The sequence below is a fragment of the Lissotriton vulgaris genome, chromosome 2_1 (genome assembly GCF_964263255.1).
Source record: "Lissotriton vulgaris chromosome 2_1, aLisVul1.2, whole genome shotgun sequence".
NCBI classification, from domain to species: domain Eukaryota; kingdom Metazoa; phylum Chordata; class Amphibia; order Caudata; family Salamandridae; genus Lissotriton; species Lissotriton vulgaris.
The window spans coordinates 962477867-962505372 of NC_141687.1; the positions used below are offsets into that span (position 1 = coordinate 962477867).

Sequence of the window (27506 nt, forward strand, 5' to 3'; positions counted from 1 at the left end):
CACAGTGCGCAAAGGCGCCACCGGGGCACCCTCCAGCTCGACATTAGACCGGGCAGCTTGCGTTAGGGGCATGGAGGCTTCCGTCTTTCCGGCGAGGGAGACCGGCGCCGTCACCATCTCTGCAGTAAGCCCACATCGGAGGGGGGAGGGCGACTCCATAGCGCGGGGAAATAGCATTTAAAGCAAGAAGAGATACTGCTCGCAATACGGGGCCCGCACGAAGTGAGAGCCCTCGGCTGTATAGCAATGCGGGTGGTAGGCGCTCCAAAATGGAGACCGCTCCGACCGCTGGCAGCACAACAAAGGGAATATCGCCAGCCCGGACCCAACCATACAGGTATCTTCTCCGTCGCTGAGGGGGCTCTGCCAAGTCGCCCACTCCACAGCCGGTAACACTTCCCCCAGACGCCGGTCCTGCCCCAGGTCGTCTCACCGTACGTGATCAGCGGTGTCCGGTGGCGGTGGTCGGGCCAGAGTTAGCAGGCGAAGTCCAAAGTCGGCAAACACCACGAATCCTCGACCAAAAAAGCCGGCGGGGACATCGGAGGAATGCGGTAAGTGTCAGCGCATTCGTGGTTACGTTTGCTCGCGCCGCAGACAGGATTAAAGATCAGGATGCCATGTAAACAGCAGACGGGCTGCGGAGCCGGGAGCTCAGACGTCCTGTCCGTCGGCCATCTTGGCTCCTCCCGGGACCGATTTTTGAGAAGCATCTGTCCCCGTTCCTCACTGTGCGGACTCTAGGCGTCTTTAGCAGTAGTTGGTTGGATGAGCGGAGATTTCTCATTGGGCTGTATCGGTGCAGTTTGTCTCTAATGTATGCTGGTCCATGTCCGTTTAGGGATTTGTGGACTAGGCAGCAGACCTTGAATTTTATGCGTCTGTTGACTGGTAGCCAGTGCAATTGATTCAGACAGGGGGCAGACGGGGTTCTTGGTGGGAGACCCAATGCTAGCCTTGCTGCACTATTCTGGATGGTCTGTAGTTTGGCTATGTTAGAGGCATTTATGTCTGCAAACAATGCATTGCCATAATCCAGCCGGCTGGTTATTAAGCTTTGGATTAGTGGTCTTCTGCTGGTTAAAGGAAGCCATTTGAATATTTTTCTAAGGCTTTTCATAAGGCCTATACAGGTGTGTACCACTTTGTTAACGTGTGGTTGCATTGTAAGTTGGTCATCCATTAAAATTCCTAGATTTCGGACTGTATTTTTGGGTGGGGGGCATTGACCAAGTTCAATGGGCCACCAGTCCTGTTCCCATATTTGATGTGCCTTTCCGAACAGCATAATTTCGGACTTTTCTGCATTAAGCATCAGAAAGTTCTCAGTCATCCATTTTTGATGGCCAACATGCAGGATTGAAATCTGATCTTGGTGTCGCCTGGATCAGGACCCATGGTGACCAGGATCTGTGTGTCGTCAGCGTATGAGACTGTTTGGAAGCCATGATCTCTGATTATTTTGGCCAGGGGGGACATATAAACGTTAAACAACGTTGGGCTCAAAATTGAGCCCTGGGGGACGCCGATATTGTTATCAGTGGTTTCAGACAGGAAGGGACCGGTTTTGACTCTGGATTTCCTGTCTGACAGGTAGCTTTGCAGCCAGCCCAGCGCCTTGCCCCCGACACCAACCCCCACCAGTCTCTTTATTAGTACTGTGTGGGAGATGGTGTCGAACGCTGCAGAGAGATTAGGGTCTAAATAAACAAAGTCAGTAAGTAAGAGTAAGAAATGTATTGTGCATGATTATTTAAAACCGTTGCATTCAGTACATTATTGGTTTATATCAAAGGAGTTACATTTAATAAAACAATTAAAAAGGTTAAGATTAAAAAGCACTACTATCACTGGATTGCAGGTCAATTGAAGACTTTATATGTTATGTTATGTTATGTTATGTTATAAATCCTTTTATTGCGCGCTCTATTACTCAGGAGTATCCTGGCGCGATGAGTACATGATAAAAAGGCGGGGCCACTAACACACCGAAGAGAGAGATTACAGAGTAATATTAAACAGGTATGTTTTGAGTCCCTTCTTGAACTGCGAAAGTGAGGAGGCAGTGCGAAGGGCCAAAGGAAGAACATTCCATACTCTAGCAGCCTTAACAGAGATGGATTTGCCTCCAGTTCTGGCAAGCTTAAATTTAGGCTGGACCATCTGACAAAGGTTAGCCGAGCGGAGAGCCCGTTTAGGAGCATAAAGAACAAATCTATTCCGCAAGTATACTGGGCCTTGCTGATTGATAGCCCGATATGCTAGGACCAGAATTTTAAACAAAGTACGATTGGCAATAGGCAACCAATGAAGGCTGCGCAGATGTTCACGAACACTAGTTCTCCTGGGTAGTTGAAACATCAACCTGACTGCCGAGTTTTGAATAACCTGAAGTCGAAGGACCATATAATCAGGTAGGCCACTGAAGAGTGCATTTGCATAATCTAAGCGTGATAAAATCAACGCTCTAAGCACAGTCTCTCTAGCTTTGCCGGGAATGAGGGGAAAAAACCTTCTGAGGGCCTTTAGAGTGGCATAACAGGTACCGGTTAGTTTCTTAATATGCTCCCCGAACTTTAAATCCTGTCCGAACCAGACACCTAGGTTCTTTACAGGGGCACCTGATGAGTTCGGACAGGGTAGGTCGGAGGGCCAAATTTGTTCCCTGAAATTATCCGGAAAAGATCCATAGAGGAGGATCTCCGTCTTCTCCTCGTTACATTTAAGCTGGGCCATTGCCAGCCAGCGAAAAACCTGCGACAGGCAGCTCTGAACGGTCAAGGGGTCTAGATGATTTTTTGGCCAGGTGAAGAGCAGCTGGGTATCATCAGCATAAGCTATTATTTTGGCACCCAGCTGCTCAGCTAGATAGACCAAAGGGGTCACATAAACATTAAAAAGCAAGGGGCTTAAGGTAGACCCCTGCGGGACTCCTGTGGTAAGTTCCTTAGCCTTAGATGCATAAGGGGGGACCCACACTTGCTGTGATCTATCTTTCAGAAATGAGGTCAACCAACCCAAAGCGAGGCCTGAAATACCGATAGCACCCAATCTGGCCAGAAGCAACGAATGGGGCACCGTATCGAAGGCGGCAGAGAGGTCTAGTAAGATCAGAACCGCCCTGCCGCCTCCATCCAGGCACTCCCGAATAGCCTCTGAAACCTCAATTAATGCTGTTTCGGTGCTGTATGCCGCTCTGAACCCCGATTGAGCAGGGTGGAGCGCGTGAGAAGACTCAATAAACCCTTCAAGTTGTCTAAAAACAATCTTTTCACATGTCTTAGCCAACGCTGGCAAAAGAGATATGGGCCGATAGCTAGAGGGCATAGTCGGGTCCAGGCCAGACTTCTTCAGTAATGGGAGGAGCTTGGCTTGCTTCCAACTCAGAGGCACAGAGGCCGAGCAAAGAGATAAGTTAACAATCCTAGTTACCTCCTGGCAGACTATCGCCGACACTCCTCCCAGAACTCTAGCAGGGCAGGGGTCGGCGGGCGAACCAGATTTAAGGGCAGACAGAATTGGTAAAACATCCTTTTCAGAGGCTGGGGAGAAGGAAGTAAACAGACCTTCCGAAGAAACAGCTTCCAATATAGGCAATGAGGTGGATGTCAGGGACTTGTTCAAGGCAGTTTGGAGATCTTGCTGGATCTTCAGAATCTTTTCAGAGAAAAAATCTGAAAGTTCATCGCACCATTGATTGGAAGAAGGTAGTGTAGGTAGCGCGGCTCTAGGAGAGAGAAAACTCTGGACTATAGCAAAAATTTCTTTGCTATTATTACTGGCTTTTACAATGCGTCCAGCATAGTAATTACTTTTGGCCACCTTGATTTCATTATAGTACTCCTTTTGGGAGCAGCGCAGCCGTTTCTTCGCCTCCGACGAATAATCAAGTCGCCAAATCCTCTCCAGTTTCTTACACTTCAGCTTCTGCTCCCGTAGGCCATGGGTAAACCAGGGCTGGGACGGCAAGAAGCGGGGTCGGCAGACTCGTTTACTCTGCATAGAAACTGCCGAACCACTAGCCATCCATGTGTTAAAAGCATCAACTGCTGCATTAATTTCAGTAGTCAGCATCGGCTGGCAGCTAGAAAGAAATTCAGAAAAGGATGCAACATTGATACGTTGCTGATGGGCCTGGGACTGAGTTGGCATTAATCCAGAGCCGATAGTCAATGTCCAGGAAAATCTAACCAATTCATGGTCGGTCCAGGTCATGGCTTCTGGCCGCTCCATTATAATGTCAAAGTTAGAACAGACTAAATCAAGGACATGGCCCCCCGCAAGCGTTGGAGTCTCCACCCATTGTTTAAGATGGGCCATTGAAAGAGTTTCTCCAAATCTAATTGCCTCACTGCAATCCGCCATATCCATATGGATATTAAAATCCCCCAAAAGGAGATAATTTGCAAACTTAAGTGTGCGGGGTATGATGGCTTCTTCAAGATCCCCAATGAAGTTGCTAATATAGCCTGGAGGACGGTACACAAGTGAGCCACCTAGTGTCCATGAACTGTGAAACCAGTGAAGTGGACAAGTTCAGAGTAATAAACAAAGTGTAACTCGGCTCATAATGTGCTCTCAAATTCTGAGGGTGGGAGACATACCCGATGGCTACTTGGGAACCGGTGAGACAGCTAACACTGGGGCCATTACAGCATCAATTATTAAATAGCAGAAAACGGCGGGCACGTCCGTTGTGAAAGACTTTCACGACCTATTGCCTAACGGATGGAAACATAGGGAAGAACTGATGAACTCCGTTTGCCCTCAACGTGATGTACTTAATGATTTGGCTGCAAAAGGCAGCACACAATGAGCGGGAAGACAACGGAAAAACAGATAATAATGAAACATTGCCGGAGGGCAACATTTTTATTTTTGGTTACATCCACATTTCAAAATTTGGATCGCCAAAAAAGTGTAAAGGAGAAAATGTACATAATGTTAAGAATATATACAATAATAATGAAAAGCATTGCCAGAACAAAAAAAACTGTAATTTTTGGTTACATAACACATTTTAAATCTTGGATCACCAAAAAGGCACCAGGAAAACCAAAGGTGTATGTCTCTTATTAACCAATATAGAAAGCATTATGCATACGTGATTATACATATGTCAGAGCCCCAAAATAATGACATACGGGATGTATACCATGTAGTTCTCCAGTCTCCAAAAAAATGAAAACTGGCGCACAATCAGGAACTGCATACCCCTTTTCTCAAAAGTATTGCTTCCCAGAATCCATTGTTGGTTTCACACATTTCTACCACTAACTTGGAGGTTGAAAGAACAAACAGGAAAAATAGGCTATATCCCTTTAAAATAACAAGACTGTATAGAAAATGTAGGTTTTCAGATAAAAGTTTGCTGGTTCCTGAAAGCTGGGGAAGATGAGGATTTTAGAACCACAAACTCTTCAGTGATACTATTTGCAGGGAAAAGCCAGATGCCTTCTTCTGCAGCATCCCCCCCCCCCCAAAAAAAAATGTAGCTGTATTTTGGCTAATTGCTAGGTCTCCTCTGGGAGAATCCACAAACCATGGGTACCTTTAGAATCCTCAGGATGGTGGAAAATAAGGCACCACATTTGCTATGGATACGTTATGTGTACAAAACATTATGGGAGCCTAAACAGGAACTACCCCAAAGAGCCGAAAAAGGAATGGCACGGGGTTGGGGGCATGGCAGCGAAAGGGTCATGGATCCGGCAGTTGATATATGTACAATATGTGTTTTGTTCTAGTTCCATTTGTACTACTGTGACAAAAGTCCATCTGACCGGTCAAGCGCCATCTGGATTTTGAAAGATAAACCTGTAAGTCAGGGTGTTTAGTCCTAAATACCATTTGGCAAATCATTTACGCACCAACACTTTCTCCAGTCATATGGAAGTAAACTTCTGTTGTGGCATGTGAAACCACACAACAGAAATGCCTCATTTCTCATACACTGACTGGTGAAAAAGAATAATTCTACTGAATAAACAGCTCAAATTCTCTCCCCCTTTTTTTTCTCCGCAGTAACCGAGTGGCAATAGTAATATAGCTAAAAAGGACCAGTTCTGATCGAATCTTATGCATCCTCATTTTGTCTGCCCTCTCACTGTCCAACCCTACCACCACACTCTCTCCCTCCCTGGACACTTAACTTAGTGCTATTGGTTATAAACACCCATGTATGGAATGCCCATGCTAATGTTCATCTAGTGAAAGGTATTGTGTTTACTAATCAAACTCTTTGAGTTTCATGAGTCAGACACATATAGGAAACCAAAGTAGAATTACAAAAAATGCATATTCTGTGTCTTTAATGGCAACTTCAGCTGTAATCATTCTGGGCTTAAAACTAGAATGCTTCTATTGCTTACCAGTAATTGCATTATTCGGAGTTCCTCTCTTGCTATGATGAATCCCTACACGAGACCCTGTGCCTCCCTTCACAACCTCAAGCTATAAAAGTCCCTTCCCCCTTCTTATTTTCGGTTCCTTAGAAAGCCTATTCCATGCCACAGTTGGACTGCCCGACAGGGCAGTAAGGAGGGGCAGATCCATCACGGCGGGAGAAGGACTCAGAGTAATGCAATTACCATTAAGTAATTGAAGAATTACTTCCTTGTCCCTCTCGCCGTTATAAATCACTACATGAGATATACTCAAGTCACAAACTGAACCAGGATAACTGTAATGCAGATTTACTGTAATCAGACAGAAAAATAAACTGTTATTGCACATATCCCAATACTTTAGAACCCAAATGATTAGGCACCTTCGTGCCCTGCACCACCAGATAGTGAGTTAACCAAAATAAACAGGACTGCCCAAGTGGCATCAAACAGATTTCTTCCTAAGATCCCCTGAAGTTTTGCCATGGAGGCGGACATGCCCTAGTAGCCCTCCCCTGTATCCCCCGAGGAAATGACAAACCGTACTGATTGCATTCCTCGTCCCCCACCAAAATAAAAAAGCACAGATATGATCCACCTGCTCATGAGCTGAGTAGAAGGCTTACCAGCCTTATGAGCAGGACCAAAATTTGCAAAGAAAGAAGAGAAAAACTAGAACTCCTTCACCCTATCCAGGTAGATCAAAACTGCCCTCCGTACATCAAGAGAATAAAAACACCACTTTCTCAGGAGACTGAGGGTCTGGAAAAAATGTGGGAAGAATCACATCCTGTTGAGGTTTAAAAAGATTTCACTTTTGGGACAAACCTGGGATAATCTAGTCATCAAACACATGAAAAAATGGCACGAGACAAGACACTGAACCCAACTCCTCCAGGTAGTAAGCTGAAGTGAGGGCCAACAAAAAGAACACTTTCAGAGTCAGAAGGCGAATCTCCAAAGAGGACAGATGTTCAAACTGGGTATATTTAAGGGCCAAAAGCACCAACTAAAAGTCCCAGGAAGGGCATACTATCTGCGGGACAGAATGGAGATTCTAGATTCCAGTTAAGGTACTGGAGACCAGCCCCTGATCATCCTCCGGACCACCCAAAGGGGACCGAAAAGATTTAATGGCTACCACTGAATCCTTAGAATAGCCAGACTGAAGCTCAAATAATTCCCATCCTGAAGGAAATCAAATACCTGAGGAAGAGTCACAGAAAGAGGCATCAGTTGCTTCCTGGCACACCACATGTGAAAATACTTCCAGTGCATAGTATACAAAGACCTGGTGGACAATCTCCTGGAAGCATGTATAGAAGAAGAGACTGAATCAGAAGGAATTGGGGGGGGGGGGGGTGGGGTTGCAACCAAAAAACCACAATCTCCATTTTCAACCTTCAAGCTGTCATCTTTGATTTTGGTCAGACACTTGGCATTGAGAACAGGAAAACAGAGTAAGGAACCAAGGTAAGTCACAACTCCTGACCCTCCATGTAGGAGAGTAGGGTCTGCTTTCCTATGGTCACCCCAGATTTCTGCTTTTGCTTTACTGGTTTTTGACATAATGTGGCTGTGGGCCTGCTAATCAGACCCACAGCCTGCTGTTCTCGCTCTAAATTCACATCCATGTACGTTAGGTACATACCCAATTGGACATTGGTTCACCTTATCAGCCCCTGTACAGTGCACTATAGGTGCCCGGGGCATAGGTGTATCCAAGGCCTACCAGGGGCTGCAGCATATCTTTTGCCACCCCTGGCTGGCTATCCAAATGGACACAACTGGCTGATCACTCAGCTGGGGCAAGGTTGTGTAATCACCCCTTGCTTAGATATAGTATACCTATATCTAAGCCTATATCTGGACACATATATACATACAAGTCACTCCTATGGCAGGCCTTAACAATCCTGGAGGCAGAGTGCTTGGTTTTATGTGAGATGGTGCTCTAGCATGAGCTGAGCCTGTCTGCAGCTGTCTGGACCAACTCCCATAGCGGTTCCGGAATATTGCCATACCATATACTCTTAAGTGAATTATAATTCTCGCAGTTATTTGCTAACTTTGGTTTGGCTTTATCAAAACATGTTGTGTAAGGTCATACCCTTTGGAATACTACCCCCTCACCAATCCTGGTGACGGGGGTAGCATTCCACCCTTCTAGAGGGAGAAGACATGTTACTTTGCTGAAACGCGGTTAAATCTAACCAAAGCCCCAGCATTACAAAATGGATGCTGCTGCCACAGACACGAGTCTGGCCTCCTGCTGCGGACTGAAACTCCGGCAGGGGAGGCCTGGACAATAGATATCCTGTCACAGGGAGGTGTTACACCACCCCAGACAGGAGATAGTGGATTGTTGCAGGGAGGGTTGAAAGAAACTAGACACTGCCTGGGGAGCACAAGGCTTCCCATGCATAGTCCAGTTCAAACCGGTGCTGGGACACTCCAGTCCCAGCTCTGGCGCAAAACTGGACAAAGGGAAAGGGGTATAACCACCCCCTTCCTGGGTTCCACCCACAGGAGGGACCTAGCACGTAATCCAGCCCCTTGATTTGGAATAAAGGTAGGAGCTGTGCCCAGGAGCATTAGATTATCCTGAACAAAAAACTTTGATACAGAACTCTGGACCCTTCGACATCCCACTCGACGTGGAAGACTGAAGAATCTCCCTTGTGGTCAAGAAGTGACCACCCTGTGCAAACAGGCACCATCCAGCGCCCAACGGTTTGCTTTGTTGCAGTTCCCGCCGGAACTCGAGCAACAGAGATCGACAAGACCCAGCTTTCCTGACTTCTAACAGCCCTATCCACATCCCAGCGAATCTGAGACCCATGGAGGCGACGTGAAGCGTGGAGCCGGCCATCTTGGAAAGACTACGAAGTGCTGACCGTGCAGCTCCCGAGGCACCCTCGAAGCTGTGCATTGGAGTTTGAGAAGCCCAAGCCCCGAGCACCTTGTGCACCGAAGATCTGCCCTCCACACTCGGTTCAGTTTCAAAGCTTTATTCGAGCAATATACTCATAAAAGCACAACATACATTTAAAAAATACAAGACATAAAATTAACCATCTTATACATGCAATGATAAGAACCGTTGTGCAAGCTTTGACAAAAAGGAAATATAAACAGCTAAAAACACATTTACTCAAAAATCAATGTACATTAGAGGAGATAGCCCTCCGTCTAATGGACCATGCCCACCCCAGGTATTTTGCTGTTCCCAAAACAATTGGCAAATCAGTGGAAGTACAAATAATTCTTAGCGCCTCAACACCACTAGATATCCCTAAGTTCCTACAAACGGGAACTAGCCATACTCTGAGGGGTTGCGTATGCCTCACAAAGGAATAAGAAGTGGCCTATGCTTTCCTTGGCTGCACCACACAGTGGGCAGCACGAGTTGGTCGTACTACTCCACCTGCCCGTCAAAGATCTCAGGGGGAGGGAACCAGCTCTTAGCTGGAACATTAGCTTCCTGTCTCCTGGGACGGTGATACTGTCCCAGTATAGTTCTAATAATGGACACAGTTTAATTTCCAAGAAGCGCCCCCCCATTGTGTCAGATCTCGTTCTGCTCCAGAGTCTGCCATCAACCCTATCCCAATATAAACTTTTAATGGTATTTTTACTAGGAAAAACTTCCCCAGAGGGATTATCCCAAAGTTTGGAGAGGCCAAGTTCTCCTAAAGCAGCCCTGAGGTGTTTGAGCCATGTTATTTTATGGAAAACCTCTGCTTTAATTATTGCAAGGAATCCATCGGCATAGTGCCGTATCTCTGGGGTGGTCCAGAGCCGTCGCCAATAGAGGATTGGACGTAATCTTACTCGGTCACTGACTGATCTTCTCCCCAGATCAAGGCCAAGCGGGATTAGTGGGGTACTCTGGGGAAGTCCCGTTATACCCCTAATAAACCTATTCTCGGATGTCTGCAAGGGAAGAACCTTGTCAAAGCCCCATAGTTCCGCCCCGTACAGGGCAGACCCAATCACCTTGGCATCGTAAACTGCCAGGACTGCTTTGATAGGTTTAGATTTTGATTTTTTGTGTTCAACCCTTAATGCTACCGCGACCTGTTGTTGTTTCAGGACCGCCTTTTCTATATGATAGGACCACTTTAAATTGTTAGTGATCTGGACCAGAGGTAAGTAAATACACTAACCACCTCTAACTCGCAGTTATTCAAAAGTATTTTTGGGCGAGCTCTACGCCTAGGGGAGAAGGTCATCAGCTTGGTCTTGCCCACATTCACTTCCAAGCCGTGTTCCCCGCAAAAGTGGTCAAAGATATGTAGGGCACGCTACAGGCCACCCGGTGTTTTGGACAAGATCAATGTGTCGTCGGCGAACATCAGGATCGGCACCCTGATGCCCGCCAACGAGGGTGCATTAACACAGGCATCCAACATCCGAGCCACAATTCCGTTAATCAATAACAAAAAGAGCAAGGGTGCCATTGCACATCCCTGGCGAACACCACGCTCGACGGGAAAGTCGGCGGAAGATTCACCGTTCGTGCCCCACTGAACCCTGGCAAAATTGGCCTCATGCAGCCTCATAATTAGGGTAAGTAACTCGGCTGGGAGACCAATTTCACTCAGGACTGCCCAAAGCTTTCCCCTTGGGACTAGGTCGAAGGCAGCCCGCAAGTCGACAAAGGCGACATACAGGCTGCCTTCGCCAAGCACCACCGTCCCCCATTGAAGTAAGGCAAACCGAAACACCTGGTCAACCGTACTTGTGGCCCGCCTATAACCAGCCTGGTAAGGAGACAATGCACTATTCTCTTCAACCCACTCCATTAGCTTACTTACCACCATTCTCCCTTCCACTTTCTGAATGGTGGCAATCAAGCTTATTGGCCTATAGTTAGCCAGGAGGGACCTATCCCCCTTTTTGTAAATGGGTATAATGATCGCCTCTTCCATACTTCTGGGACTTCAGCTCCTTTTGCAATAGAACTTCCCAGGAGGGAAACCAACATACTTGGCCCACCGACCCATATCATTTTTAAAGACGTCAGAGGGTATCCCGTCAAGACCCGGGGCCCTTCCCCCTTGGGCAGCACATATTGCAGTCTCAGTTTCTTTAAAAGAAAACAGCTTTCCAGTTGCAAAGACCACTGGAATCGTTTTCACAAACCCAACCTCCTTGGACTCTGCATATTGGGGTTTAAAGTATTCCACCCAGGCACCCTCAGCGACGTTGTTATCGGGCTTGTTCGGAGTACCACCTCTACCCCACTTTAATAATCTCCAAAACAACCTGGAGTCCTTGACCCCTGACGCTTCCTTTAACTCTACCCAATACTCTTCATCCCATGTTTTTTTCGCTAGTAATATACTAGCTTTGTAGTGCTTCCTAGCCTTGCCAATAGCTTCCCTATCCCTATTCCTAATAGCGCCACCTAAGGCTAACCTGGCTACCCTGCACTGGTGGTTATACCACCTAGCTGGTTTAGGTGATTGTTCCATGTTTTTCTTACGTGCTCTCATGAAATGTGGTCTTATGTCGGAGAAGAGCTTATTATGTATATCCGTTATTTCCCTAGACCCTGGGTTAACGGAATTTTCAGACTCCATTGCAGCGACTGCAGCATCCAACTCGGAACTTATAAAGTCCATTGAATCTGCATTCGCCAAGACACTTGGCCAATTAAGTCCACGCATATTGTTTGTCATTATGGGCATTTGATCTTCATTCAATTGCAGACTATCTGGCATGATTGACCACCAATTGTGGTCCACACAGAGGGGGTTGTGCTCACTTTCCAATATACCCTCTACTTTCATGTCCCATACCCACTGCCATAGACTAAGGCTGCAAATGACAGTCTATCCTACTACGGCTAAGACCATTGTCAAAGGTACAAGCCCCTTCACTGTCACCTTTCATTCTCCCATTGAGAGCTCTCAACCCATGTTCCAGGCAGATGGCATTCATTAACAAAATATCTTTAGTCCATCATTTGACAGGAGCCAGGTTTAGGATCGGGACACCCAATTGTGTGTCTTTGTCCTGCCCCAGGGGATCATCTATACTATCTAGTGGCTCAAAGGTCCTGTTCAGGTCACCCGCTACTATGATTTTATTCCCCAATGACTGATTCTAATGAGGTGAACAGGGCCTCTAGAGTGGGGGAGCTTCCTGAGTTGGTACCCCTAGCATAGATATTATAAATATCTATCACTCCTCCCTTTTCCGAAGCCAATCTTAGCATTTGGATGTCCCTACAGCCCAGATCGACCACTTTTACTTCTATTTGTAGGTTTTGTTTCACCCAAGCTGTGAGGCCACCCATTGGTCGACCCCTGTGACCTTTACTTGCCGGGATTGAGAAGTTTAGATTTCCAGGGAAAAAAAATAGGGTCACATGCCCATGTCTCCTGGAATAGACAGACTTCCAAACCATTTACAAAGTCTATCCAATCCTGGGACATCAGTTTGCCGGCCAGCCCGGCGATATTCCATGAGAAAAACTTCCCTATACTTGGGCCGTCCCTGGGCACTGGTCCTATAGGAGACCTCATTGGCAGATTTATCGGGGTTACATCAGCTCCCGCCCTATGCCTTATTAGGTCTGTATAATTATGCTCAACCCCCTGGTTACTTGGGATACCTGAAATAATTGGATCCTCACCCCCAGATATTTGGTTACATTCATCCCATGATTTCTCCAAAGTCACAAACCCCAAGTCAATATATGTTCCATTAGGTTCCACATTTTGGTTCTTAAGAGGTTTAACAAAATTCACACATGGGTTCCAGCTAGTCATAACCTTTGCGTTATTCATACAGTTGTCAAGCATCTGTCATTACCCCCACCCCGGCTCCCTCAGTGCTCCAAAACAATTAGTATTTATGCCACCATAAATAACTATTCTGTTGAAATGGTACAGTAAAGGGGACAGACCCTAGAAACGGGACATTGGTTAAGGATCTTGCGTAAGTTGTCATGACAGATTCCACACCCGCTGGTCTCGGGTAAAAGAAAGTAAGATCTACGACACCAATTCCCCCACGAGTTGTACCCCCATCATGCTTCGTTATCAAACTTGCCACCTTAGGATCTTGAAAATTGACAACTATACAATCACCCCCACTTTCTTAGGGGTACAACCCATCCACTCCGTCCTTCTTACTCCAACAATCAAACCATCTACTTCCCCGGGGAGTGGTCTATTTACCCTTAACCAGTGCATTACCTTGTTTTTTAGCATTTGGAAGGATTCCCTTTGCCCAATCAATAGTGGTGGCGCATTTATAAGGACAGCCACGTAGGGAAAAGAATCTGGGGTAAGATTCATGTAAGGTATCCTGCGCAGTGCCTTCTATGGGGGTGGTTTAGGTAGACTATTGGCAGGAACCACGGATCCGGAAGAAGAGGTGTCATGTGGTGGTTGGGAACTGTTTGATAGAATATTTTTGTTCCCAGAGATGTTTCTGCTACTGCTGGCTGCAGTACCATGACAGGGTGTTGGGTTGTTCAATGGGACTTGAGGGGCATTGGATTGGGGGGGCAACAGTCCTAGAACAATCTTTTGTACTCGTAACAACTGTGACAGGAGGCTTAGCTACTTTGTTGATCTTACTACTTGGGTTGATTTTTGGCTCCAAATTGGTCTTTTTATTTTTCCCTTTACCCTGGAGCCCACTTGGGGTGCCAGCCACAGGTGGGGGGGGGGGGGGAGGGGGGGGGTGGGGTACAACAGCAGACACACCTTTCTCCTGCCCACTAAGTTGGTGAGGATTACTACACTCCCCTATCCTTATGTAGGACTTTATTAATGATTTAGTAGTGAAAAATTGTCCAAGGTTGCCTGCTCAAAGTGGTCTAACCTATCTGCTATTTTTTTGACTTGTTCCTTGAGCGGAGTCAAAAGAGACCTCATTAGCTTCTCCATCTCGAGTAGCAGGGTAGGGGTAACGTGTAAAGACTCAACCACTCCCATTTCTGGGAGATCATTGGTCTTGGAGCTGGGACTAACTGGCACTTTGCCCCCCTCGAGAGACAGGGGGAGAACTACAGGAGGAAGCTCTGGCAACCCCATAGATAGTACATCAGTGCTATTCACGCCAGAGCTAACCACCTCAGGAGCTGCCCCCACCTCACATGTTTTTTCCCCGTTGGGACCAACCTCGATTGGCTCCTGGGAAGAAGGAGAACATGCTACAACTTTCCTTATTTTTTGGGGGGGTTTAGACAAGTAGCACTTCTTTGGGGCGGGACATCTCTTCCTTTTGGAACATGACTTTGCTCTAACCGCTTGGTTTAACACACTCCGTTGGGCCGAATTCGGCTGCCCTATTGATGGATCAGTGAGGTAAGGGAGGTGTACTTTCAAGGGGAGAGTGAATGTCAGAGTCCACTTGCGAGTTGGTCAGCAACTCAATCGTAGGGGGGTGGGCATAAGAAGTTTCAACTACCGCTGGCAGAGTTAAGGAAGACCGAGGGGGAATCAATGCCGGGAAAACCTGCGGTTGTCTTTTTTCCCCAAGGGTATTTTAAGGAGTTCAATTGACTGCCTACGCTTAGCGCGTCTCTCCGCCAGTGCAATCTCTTTGTCGATATCGTTGGCTACCCGAGAAAAATATTTATCCAAAAGGGACCAAGATTGCTGGCCCCACCTCGGCCTGAGATTGGATACCGATGGTGGAGGTGGTAGGTGATGTCATATTTGGTAACCTGAATGTTTAAAAAGAGTACTAAGTTCTACAGGCGACAATACCTACAATCGCTTTGAACACCAGCTCACAAAGGAAATAACTGAATGTCACAAATTCAAAATGACAGAGGGGGGGCCCAGCCTGGCCTCCCTCGGCCCCCGACGACCACAGACGGTCCCGCCCTTCTCCCGGGCTTCTCCCGGGACGCTCCCGCGCAGCGGGGATAACAACTCCTGTTATAGGAGAGAGGTGTTCGGGGTCAGACAGGGAGAGCGTCCAGGTGCAGGTGATAACGCAGGGACTCCTGGGAAATGGAGTCCCTGTCTCTCATCTGGCACTCGCAGCCCTGCTAATCCCCCGCAGTCTCTTGTCCAAAGTCACTAGCCAAATTAAACACCCAGGCAGATGGGCGATGCGGGACCCGCAAAGCGGGTACCGCGAGGTTCCAAGGAATTAGGAAGCAAAGTGGCATTGGCAAACAGAAAGCTCTCCATCTCTCCACGGCACCAGGGCATAGGCGTCTCTTCGAGTGCTGCGTGGGGCCCTTTTGCATTTTCCTGCTCAACGCATTGGTCCGGTCGCTTGCCCGTTGGCTAGTGGCCCCAGAACCGATGACCCTTAAAATTTATACTGCTAGTCTGGTTGCTCCAGACTTGCCCTCGCTCCCCTGAAAAGGAGCCACCGCTCTGACCTTGCTGGTCAGAGTAAGAAGCGATCTTCAAATCCTGCATGGGTTGGTCTTGCCAAAGCTTGTTACCTCCGATCCGGAAGCTGACCCCGCCGACAGCGAGAGCCTTTGTCGTACAGCTCGTGCTCCACTCCTGGTCATCGTCGATGCCCCAGAGTCTACATGGCAGCGGAGACAAGCTACACAACAACCACCTGATTGCGCCCGACATTGCCTGGTTCCTTCCTGGTTCCATCCTGGTCACTGGCTAGTGACCCAGACTCTGTCCCCTCTACTTTCAGGTACTCTACATCTTCGATCCACCCTTGGATCCAACCGGACTCTTCCCTCTTGGCCGCCTGCAGCATCTTCATCTCCAGGCTCCATAGATCTACACGACGAAACCCGACACACTTTGGCACCTATGTACCCGCTTCCTGTGGGTGGGGTAACAATCTAACACTGGTGCTTCTGTAGTGGTTTACACCTCTAGTGTCCTAGTTTAAAGTATGGTAATTCTATTCCAGTCGGAAGACTTCCAAAACAGTAACTCTTTAACTTTTACGCGCCATTGACTTTGCATTGGTTCATGCGTGTGCTTTACGCACTGCACCCGTGTCCCGCGGGCCTCTCCCGACTTCATCACAGCTAGTCCAGAGTAGTCCCAGCGATTCACAATGCCCTAGGCATTACCATTGTTCTAGAGGTGGTATTTATACCACTATTTTAGTATTTGGTTTGAGTGGCCACTGGGCCTATCCAAAATTGTGCAACTTTTGAATGTTTAACTGTGCTTTTGTTTAAACGCTTGTGCCTCTGCACGCAAAGAGTACAGAGGATTATTCTAGTAATAAATACATATATTTTTATAATAAATAACTTGTGTGGTGTCCTTTCATTTGATATTACAGGATTGCATATGGTAAAACAGCTGGCTTCACATGCCCTCTTGAGTTTAGCCTAAGACTGTTTAGTCAATGCTACCCCTAGGATAGCTGGTCTATAAAGTTGACTTTACAACCACCACCATAAGAGATTGTTTGGACTGATACAAGGTGCCCACAGAATTGTGGACATCATACATCAGGCAAACTTCTCACACTCCATCATCGCAATCAGAAGAAGAAACCAGATGAATTGGGGCCATGCCAGAGCCACCAGAATGACCTGAGCCCTCTCCCTCTCAATTTGAATCAGAAACTTCTGGATTAAAGGAAACAGAGGGAAAGCAAACATTAGGCAGGAGGCCATGGACAGGTCAGGCATCCACTACAGTAGCCAACTTTTCCCACCCCAAACGGTGGGCACTGCAAACACATACACCCAGGCCTGTCCCCACATCCGAAACACCCTGACAAACACCTGGAGAGGGAAACAAAATTCCTGGGAGAACAGAATATCCCTGCTCAGGTGATCAGCATGGGGTTTCCTAACTTCCTGAATGTAAACAGCCTGGAGAGATCCCACAGGATACTGAACCCACAGAAAAAGCTGATCTGCAATCCTGGATAATGACAGGGCTCTTCTCCCCTATTGACAATTGGCATAGGACTCGCAGTGGTATAGTCTGTCCAAACTACAACAACCTTGTCCAGAATCAGCCACGACAAGTGCAGGAGGGCTAGATGAATCGCCTCCAGTTCCCACCAACTGGAGGACTGACAACTCTGGCTGGCATCCCATAAGCCCATGACCTGAAAGAGCCCTAAAAATGCCGCCGAACCACTCTCATGGCATCCGTCATGATAGTCACCTGAACAGTAGAAGTCAAAGGAACACCCCCTCAAGATGCTGGAGGGAAAGAACCACAACTCCAGTTCCTGCCAAATTACCATGGTCACCGAAAGTTGCCAAGTCATATCTTGCACATTGTTAAAACTGGATCAGGATGAATCTTATGAGGATACTGAAGTGCTATCTGGCCCAGGGAAATAAAAACAAAGTGGCAGCCAGATCGTCCCGCACCCTGAAAAAGAGCGGACAACAGATCCAGATAATTAGAATGAATCTTGACCACTTGAGTCCAGCAGAGTGGCAATGCCCTGATCCATCCTGCACAGGGCCCCCATAAAGATGTGATACTGTTCTGGAGTGAGCTGGTATTTCTTCACCTACACCAAAAGCTCATGAGAAGACAGAAGATCCAGAACGGTTACCACATCAGAGGTCAGGAGAAGAGATGCACCCTTGACCAGGCAGTTGAGGTAGGGAAAGTTGGAAATCCCCTGCAGGTGGAGAACAGCCAAAGGAGTCAACACTTGGGGCTGACTTCGCACCTTAAACTGAAAATGTGCCTTCCGCAGAGCAAACTTTAGAAACCACGGATGACTCAGAAGTATAGGGAGAGGCAGATATGCATCCTGAAGGTCTATGGTTGCCATAAAATCTCCTGGGAAAATCAGAGGGATGAGCTGCTACAATGACATCTTGAAAAGGTATTGTAGCCACCCAACGATTGAGTTGCTTCAGATCCAACATAGACCAAAAGTCCCCCAACACCTTGACCTGAAAGCGTATGGAATACAACCCCTGAGCAACTTGATATAGAGCAGTGATACTCAAAGTATATGTAACAAACATGTGTCTTGTATATTTCCTCAGTGGGATTCACACATTAAGGTGGTTGATATTGAGTGAGTACAAAGCCGCCAGACCACATACCTGAATCAGGGTGATTATATAGGGTGTATTGTATGTTTCTTCTTCAAACCCCTGTATGATTATGATTTCATCACAATAAAAATATAAAAACACGGTCCCAACGAAACGCCAGAGGATCCACTAGGGACCATCTAGGCGTGAAACACGTCGACCTGATTAGACCTAAACTCACCACCCATCGCCTTTATTTCTCACTTGGAAATTGCAAAAAAGGAACACTCCCTCTTTATTGACAGCAGGGTTTATTGTTCTTTTTTACCTATTTTTAACTATACCGTAAGGACGCAAGTATAAATACCAGCACAGTATTTTTAACCTACTTGAACCAATCCCCCACACACCCACATTCACGAGTGTGGCATTCCTCTGAAAAGACCTCAGACAAAGAGCCCTCTCGCAGGGTTCGTGGGGGACTGCAGTGCCACCCCCACGAGGAGCAAAAAAACGAAAGGATGAAGCATGACACCCATAAAGGTGTGCGAGGGCAACTTCAAATAAGCGGAATTCCCTTTCTGTATCCAACCTTTCACTAATCATGTGGATAGGTACTTATTTATCTATACATCTAGCTGCTGATTGGGCTGGCATTCTTCATTAGGAACAGTGACCCTCCAAGGTTTACACTCAAAGTATGGCTCAGGGGCCGCATGCAGCCCTTCGGACCTTTACATGCGGCCGCCTGAGCAGCAGCAGCACTGGGCTGCTGTTTACTCGACTCAGCACTAACAGTAAAAAACTACTAAATATATTTAAAGGTTAAACTGCAGATAAACATAAAGAAGTAACTAGGCCCTTAAATTTAGGAACACCTACATTTTTAGGACAGCAAACATGTAAAAATACGATAATCTTTTCAAAATTCAAAAAGTGTATTTCATTGACCTGTAGAACCATTTCACCTTAGTAAATCAAATTATAGCAGTTTATTTAAAAGTATTTATTCAAAGTGATTGTTTTCAAACCTTCATGCTCCGCTCCCACCCCCAAGCCCCCCCAACTCTGCCCTACCCTGACAACAATGTTTAGTGATTACATTCAAGCACAGGAGATGATTTTGTACATCACGCATCCTGAAGTCATGTATTTCGAGGTCATCATATATGTGATAATGAAGAAAAAGGAGGGAGATTGAATTTAAACAATTTCCCAGGGTCACTCAATTTGGTCAAGTGGAGAAGCCGGGATAATTCATCCCAGGTTGCCTGGTTTCAGATTGCACAATTGAGTTCAGCCAGTAGATATACATGCTTTGCTTCCCCCACAGCCACTTTACAACCCTCCCCCCGCTGTCATCAGTGTGGCCCTCGGTCACATCAAAGATCAATCTTTGTTGCCCCTGGGAAAATGTTTGTGAGTACCGATGATCTAGAGGCACTGGGATGATTGCATTCTTTTTCAGCAGAACAGCGGCTCCTGCCAACATGCCTTCCCTCTTTAAAGGATTCCTTGAAACAGGCATAGGATTGCACCTGGTATCTGGAAGAAGAGAGAAAGTCGATATGATATCCACTCTGAATGATATTCAGAACCCAGAAGGATATTCAGAACCCAGGTGTCTAATAGAGAGAGCGCATGTTGAATGAAAAACTCCTGTCCTGCTGCCCACAGGACCTGAAACTGAAGAATCTACATAGTCAGAACCACTGATTTGAAAGCCCCGCCTTAGATACCATGTCCAGTTGCTTGTTCCTCAAACTTGAAACTTTCTCTTAAGGGACAAATAAGAGGGAGGATCCTTACGAGAAGAGTCTCTGGTGTCCCTAGTATCCATCAGAGCCCAAGGTTTTGCAGATTTACCAGAAGATGCCCTATAAGACCAAGTATGTTCAAGGGCAACCCTCGAAATAGGCGGAATTCCCTTTCTGTATCCAACCTTTCACTACTCATGAGGAAGGACTGTTTGATCAGCCCATCCAAATTCTCACCAAACAACCTGCCACACTCAAAAGACAGTTTCAGAAAAGATTTCTCCACCTGATCCGCTCTCCAGTCCTGTAACCAGAGATTCCTTCTAGCCATTATTGTTAAAGAAGCCTCTAAGCTTGCTTTGTTAGGGTCTGCTGACACACCTTCCCCAAATTTCAACTGCTGTTCCATGCAACATCCAAACCTTTCTGCATGGCCTTAGCCAGAACCTTGAATTCCTTAACTAAAGACTGCACAACCAGAAGCTGCAAATAAAAGTCTTAAGGCCACCATCAACTTTGCGATCCACCTGATCTAAGGGAAAGCAGTCACCCAGATTCAGAGATTATCTGCCAATCAGTGGGGCCAAGATGGAATCCATTTTAGTGGTGTGGGGTGATACCTAATCCCCATCTACCAAAGCAGAATATTTCTGGAAAAAATTTGGCTGTGCTCAGGTTCATCTCAGGACCGGAAGATGGCATCTTTCATCTTAGGGTGCAAAGACAACATCAGCGCTGCAGGCCTTGCAAATTGTGGACATAGATCCTCAGCAACCCCCTCCTTTGGTGGCAGTGTCATATTCAGGTTAATTGATACGAGACAAAATATCAGCCAACTCCTCTCTGGATATACATTTTCCAACAGCTGCCACCGGTCTCTCAGGACCCTACTCTGTAGATAAATCAGAGTCTAGTTTGTCAGACAGAGAAAGGCAACTTCGATTTAAGCTTCACAATCAAACCTTTAGCCACTACCACAACTATCATAGCCTGGACTTCGAGCACATACAGGGATACTGCATCAACAGCCGGGGTACCACCAGCACCTCTACTCCACACGTACTTACAACTTTCATCCTCCTCGGCAAAAGGAGGAGACTATGAGCGCAGTCTTTTAGAAGCTCTTCTCACCTCCATAATATTACATATAATAACTTGTGTTAATACAGGTCTACATTAAAATAGAGTGCACACTGGAGCAGGCGTACAGTGTCAGACCAAAGGAAGCACAAAAAGACAGGGACAGGGAGTAAAGGGGGGGGGGGAGCTTTTTATAGCTTCAGGGGGTAGTGAAGGTGGCACAAGTGGCTCAATGACATCACTACAAGAGAAGGAGAAAGAAGTAGTAAAGAACTGAAGATGCAAAGAAAAAAAAAGAGAACATCCCTCACAACACACGCAAATGTAAGAATGTCAGTACAAGCCTTTATCTGGGACTAAAAGTGTTACAGAAAACAAAATGATGGACGGAATGCTGACAATGCTAACATTCTCCCCAGTCAAAAGATCTGGGTTAAATCCATCGTTCTTTTGCTCACTACGCCACCCTAGTTTGGACCCAGCCATATGCAAATCAGTATTGACCCTGTGCCCCATGTGAACAGTTCAGACCGAACTGCCAGGCCAGGTCCTCCCTGGACCAGAAACAAGCATCCTAGGACCGGTTTCAGGGTGTCACCCTTCTTTAGCCAGGCTTGCTTGAATCCAGTGGCACAGTGAACAAGGTACTCACGTCTGGGCATACCCATCCCACTTAGGGCATAAAGTGTTACAGCAAACAAATGATGGACTGAATGCTGACAATGCAAACATTCTCCCCCAGTCAAAAGATCTGGGAGGACCTGGCCTGACCCTTTTGAGACACTACTGGTGAGCCAGGCCTGGATCCAGTTCTAGGTTGCCATACACAGTCCTGATGAAGACTCGCAGCTAAGGCTTGAATTCCTGTTGGCACAGCCGACTCAAAACACTGACGCCCACACTTGACCAAGACCTGTACCTACATTTGTTCCAACGTTCCTTTGGAGATTGCATTAAACGCCTTTTGTGAATTTACAGAATTACATGTAAATAAGTGTTGGACAGTCTTGACTGTACTGGATTCTATTACATGCATCTGTGAATTACCAATTGCATGTCTTTACCCTGTGATTTACACCCTCACTACCCAAATCCTTCACCACCCTATCCTTCTCTTTTCACGCGCAACCTATGTTGATGGTTATAAAGAATGCTGATTTGCTCTTGAAATAAATTACCTGTATTAAGTACACTTTACCTTTTGGTTTTTTGGGGTGTGGTACATTTTATTCATATGTATGCATAAATAAGGGTATTATGCATGCAAAAGTTCTCTGCTTACTCATGGTTATTGGCTAACCTGGTTGTAATGATATATACAACGTACAGATAAAATTGAGTCTGAAGTACATATGAAGGTTCATCATGTCCATATTTACTCATTGCATTCTGTACTTATAGTTCTAGATTTATATTCAACTACTCCTCTGACTTTTTCCGGGTACAGTGCAGCCTATGAAGCACTTTTCAGAGCTGGAGGGACTAAAATGGCCCCACCCATGCAAGCCCGGTGTGGCATACTGCAGGATGGGATTGGTTCGAAACGTATTTTTTTTTAGGATCACCTTTAGTTTTCAATCCAGCTAGTGGAGGGTAAACCAGTGGAGCGTAAACCACATGCCTGGCTGAGATCGAGGTCATCTTGGACACTTGACTGCAAAACAAGCCAAGCTTTTATGTGGCTACTGCCTCCTACACTCGAGCTAACCCCATGTGCCAAGAATTAAAGACCTAGCATAACTCTAATGTAAAGCATGAGATCGAGAAACCGGTCTATTGGCTGAACTGCATAATGTGAAAGCAGAAAAACTGGGTCAATTCAGGATTTCCGAATGAGCGAATTGGGTCATCATTCGCAAAAGTTTTATTTTACTGTCTCTTTCCTTCATTATTGCATATAAGAACACCTTGAACTATGTGGGGGTCAGGATGTGTGCGGCACAAAAACTCTCCAAGTAGAGTTAGAATACAGCCCACATATAAGGTGCATATGACACGGTCTTGCTTCCACATGTTAAACACAATTTGTGAAGGTTTCATCCTTTTGTTACAGAATGTCTGTAATACGAATTACATGGCAAACATTTCATGGATCTGCTGGTGTACGGGCTCTTGGGGTTAAGCCCGAGCACTGGATATCCCTGCTAATTTCGGGGCCCACACACCTCCAATTCCAACCTTAACTGCAAGTATCAGAACACAAGGAAAAAAAAACTTGAGTGGAAAAGATAATCAAGACTGAACGCAAGATATTCACGCTCAAGTAGTGGTGATGGAACAATGCTCAGAGTGGGGGGGGGGAGGGGTGCCGTCATCACAGGGAATGTGAAAAACAGGTATGGCAGCTGAGCCACACCCATTCAGTAGGACTGTGGTAAAAGGTGTGGTATGTGGCCAGTGGCACATTTTGGAGCACACTGTTACGAATGTAAACTGAAGCGTGGTAGCATAGTCATTTAAGAACAACATGTTTTACATTGAAATGGTCATAAAATTGACATGTGGTTGTAATGATACAACTATATAACGAACTAAAGATAATGTGCGGAAATCGGTTTCAGCAAATATCCACATCACAAAGTAATGTGTCTTTATTGGTTTCGAACCTTTTAAAATCTTTGCTTTCCTCGCATTTAAGAATTCTTTTTTAAAGTGCTTTGTTTGTGCTTTCATAACTACAGATACATTTTGAAATATTTGTAACGTTCATTTACAGATATTTAAGTGCTGTATTGGGGAAAAACTGACATCCTACAACCTTTCTTTCCGCTCACACATCCGGTACCAGCAAGATCGACAGATAGTTCACTTAACAAAGTCCTCTAACTTTGCGGTCAGTCAAAGAAAAGTAAAACACCAACCTCCAGGTTAAAATAATAGGAAGCAATTTGTCAGAAGACCTAGTCTGACATTTGACCTTTGATCGCACAGCAAATATGACAAAGGTAAAAACAAACGCATCGTTATCGCTCATTCACCTTCTGAACCCCAGAAGGGCTATGTTGGGGCAGGGCAGCACCCTTACTTTCAGATCTATGCTCCCAAGCCTTTATTGTGTAAACCCAAACTAAGTCTAAAAATAAACACGCCGTTGGTTTCGTTAATAAAATAATAAAAAGTAAAAAAAAAAAGCCAGGAAATGGACCTGAAGAACACCGATCAGATTGAATTTGCTACAATTTTGCAAACGACAGAGGAAAGAATGGCCTGGTTGCCGGTAGAGACCCAATGTGGTTGCCTGGACATTTGGTGAAATTTAGGTGAGCTCATTTGGCTCGATTAAAGTGCAAACTAAACAATTATGTAGACACCCTAAGAAAAACAGTCTACCTTTATTCAAGAACAAAGTTTTCCCGAAAATAACAAAAAACGTCGACTTACTTGAGCAGGCGAAGAGGCTTCGTTTTCATCTCAATTGGTTTCAGACAGAAGCGCACGGAACGGTAAAAGTAACTGCGGCAGCTTGCGCTAATCAAATAATCAAACCACGACCAATCGGTGGGCAGAGGAAATCAACAAAGCACGTGTGTTTCTCGAGCGAGACAAGCACACTGCCAATCTAGGAGAGAAATACATACTTTTTTGCTAAATGAACAACAACAGGGGGACACAAGGAAAAGCCCTGCCTTTATCACTGTTTTCTCCAGGAAGTTGGAAGGGCGGGGAAGCGCTCTATTTTGGTCCAAAAGAGAAACCGGTGAGTTTGGCACTTTTTCAAGTTATCTTTTGTTTTTAATAACCTGTGGAAACAGATTTGTTGTTGCGAGCTTCTGTTATCTTGTTCCCCGGTGAAATCTGACACATCTCACGCTGTTGTCTGGGTTTTTATTTGTTACACGAAACTACCAATTGGGTGCATCCCACAAATTTCACTTTCCGCCAGTCCAGCCTGTTGTATTAAGAAAAACTACACGTCCCAGAATACTAAGGGGTGTTGACTAAAAATGTAGGATATGAGACGAGTTGATAGGGATACCTGCATTTAAGAGCTATCTTTGAAGTGCTCCTGGATATATGCAAGTTCATGGCTTTATTATCAGAGCCAGCGCTGTACCAAGGCCAATGTATATGTTGACTTATCATACCAACAAAAGGCCCCCCACCAAACGGCCTAACAAAAATCCTTGTTGCTAGGGTAGGATTGTCACCTTTTTAAGAAAACAAAATACTGCCCCATTTGTTTGTCTTTTGGTGTACTGGAATGGCCAATTTCTGGTAGCTGAAAAAGAATCTGTGTACCATTTTAAGTATTATTTTGTAACATAGTAGTTATATGCCTGTTTTTTTTAAAAAAAATAATCATTTAAAACTATTGAACAGCTCTCAAACACCATAGAAAAGATTTCTTCATGTGTTTGCTATTTTTGGCTTCCAATTAAAAAAGTAAAAAAATCTGGATTTTAATGCTTTTCCCAATTAATTTTACTGACCCGGTCATAAAAAGACAGCAACACAAAAAGATGATGAATGGAATACTGAACATTGTCAAACATTCAGCTCCAGTCACAGATCTGGGTTAAATCCATCATAGTTTGCTCCCCATGGCACCCCAGTGTGAACCCAGCCAGATGCAAATCCGCCTTGACCCAGCTCCCCATGAGAGCAGTCCAGTCTGAACCTCCAAGCCAGGTCCTCCCTGGACCGTAAAACAAGCCTGCTGGGGCCAGAATCCAGAGGCATTGCAAGCACGGGACCCACTTCTGGGCATACCCTTTTCACTCAGGGCGACTACAGCAACACAAAAAGATGATGGATGGAACGCTGAACATTGTCAAACATTCACCACCAGCAGGAGTGGCCTGTGTAGGTTGAGCAGTGGGGTAAGAGGTGGGGGGGGTGCAGATGTGGGATTTTGACAGATGACAACAAGGGAAAATGAAATCTTTATTTATTTAATTTTTCCTCTTGGTCCTCTGTTAAAATCCCCCTCCACCGCTCTTACCTGGGGGTCAGGGACGGTCCGTCCCTGACCCCCAGTCAAACTGAGGTGGCATGGTGAGCAAAGGAACAATGGATTCAACCCAGATCTCTTGACTGGGGTTGCGTGGTTGAAAAGGTTCAGCACTCGTCCATCATCTTGTTATGTTTACAACATAAACATACAGGCCAGGCAGCTAAAACAAGCTTTCTTTGCCTCGTCCTGTGGTTCATCCTTTAGCCCTCTTATGGAATTTTCCAATGGTTTTACAGGCTCAGCAAAACATTCTTTTGAGTCTCTGGAATCTGTGCATGTTAAATTCTTATTTTTATTTAATTGATATTCTTGTTGGCAATCACTTCAGCATGTAGAATTGGGGTGATGCAAATTATTTGTGTATTTATTTTTTGTCTAGCATAGAGGATAATGTGGCTTTTCATCCAGATACAAATGTTCTTCCAACGTTTCCCACACCTTGTAAAACAAGCATAATAACTAGTTTTCTTTCCTTCTCCTACTTCCCCATAGGAAGAATTCTGATTTGAAAGATATTAGGAGGGATCTTCTGATTTATCAGGGCCTTCTGACCTAAGACCGGACCCCTACCCTCCCACAACTGTCAGGAACCTAATCGACACCGCCCTCTCCATCAACCCCCACGTTAAGGCCATGGCCACCACCTGCTTTGGTCTGCTAAAATCCTTGATGAAACTGTTTGATTACTTTCCACTGGACAACCACATGCAGATTTTACATGCACTCTTTACTTTCAGATTGAGCTATGCCAACATACTCTACGTAGATGCCCCTCCCAAACCGAATATCCCGAAACGTCAGTCCATCAGACAGGGGTCAAAGACCTACCCTGGCTACCAGCAATTCCAGGATAAAGTCCAAAACCCTCATAATCATTCACAGAGATCTCCACCAAAGGGTCCCAGATACATACAAGACATGCTTCATCACTACTCTCCTGCACAAGCTCTTTGTTCCACTATTCTCAACTTTCTGTGCACCCCCAGCTGATGGAGAGTCGGAGCAGAGGGCAGATCCTTCACGGCTCTTGCACCAAGTTTCTAGAACGCCAGCCCTCTCTCCCTCTGGTCTATACCTTCTGATAGCTTGTTTAAAGAGCAGCTGAAAACTGTGCTATTCAGGGATCTCTTATCCTCCAATCCTACCTGTCTCTTGCTGTTGCTAAGGTGCTTCTTATGAAGCAACAGTTGAGGCTTACAAATACCTCTTCATTCATTAACTTTATACAACTCATTCTTTCAGACAATCGGATCATCTTTTTATTTGGTGCTCTGGGTTAGATAGGGTTTGAAGACGTTCATCGAGAACTTTTCCTATTTTCTGTTTGACCTTTCCCTTCTGGATGGGACCCATGGAGTCTGCTGGATGGTTGATGGCAATTTAGGCAGGAGTTAGGG

At 45.8% G+C, this 27506-nt stretch overlaps 2 protein-coding genes across 2 annotated transcripts in view; one reads left to right on the forward strand and one right to left on the reverse strand.

Annotated features, from left to right (window-relative positions):
- Nucleotides 1-24829, reverse strand: part of LOC147731489 (gap junction alpha-4 protein-like) — a 156964-nt gene extending 132135 nt beyond the window's left edge. Inside the window, exon 1 of the mRNA XM_086956540.1 lies at nt 24537-24829. The gene's annotated coding sequence lies outside the window, so the exon portion shown is untranslated. The remainder of the gene's footprint in view (nt 1-24536) is intronic.
- Nucleotides 24713-27506, forward strand: part of LOC147731490 (uncharacterized) — a 93024-nt gene continuing 90230 nt past the window's right edge. Inside the window, exon 1 of the mRNA XM_086956542.1 lies at nt 24713-24852. Coding sequence (XP_086812668.1) covers nt 24745-24852 — 108 coding nt within the window. The 5' untranslated portion in view covers nt 24713-24744. The remainder of the gene's footprint in view (nt 24853-27506) is intronic.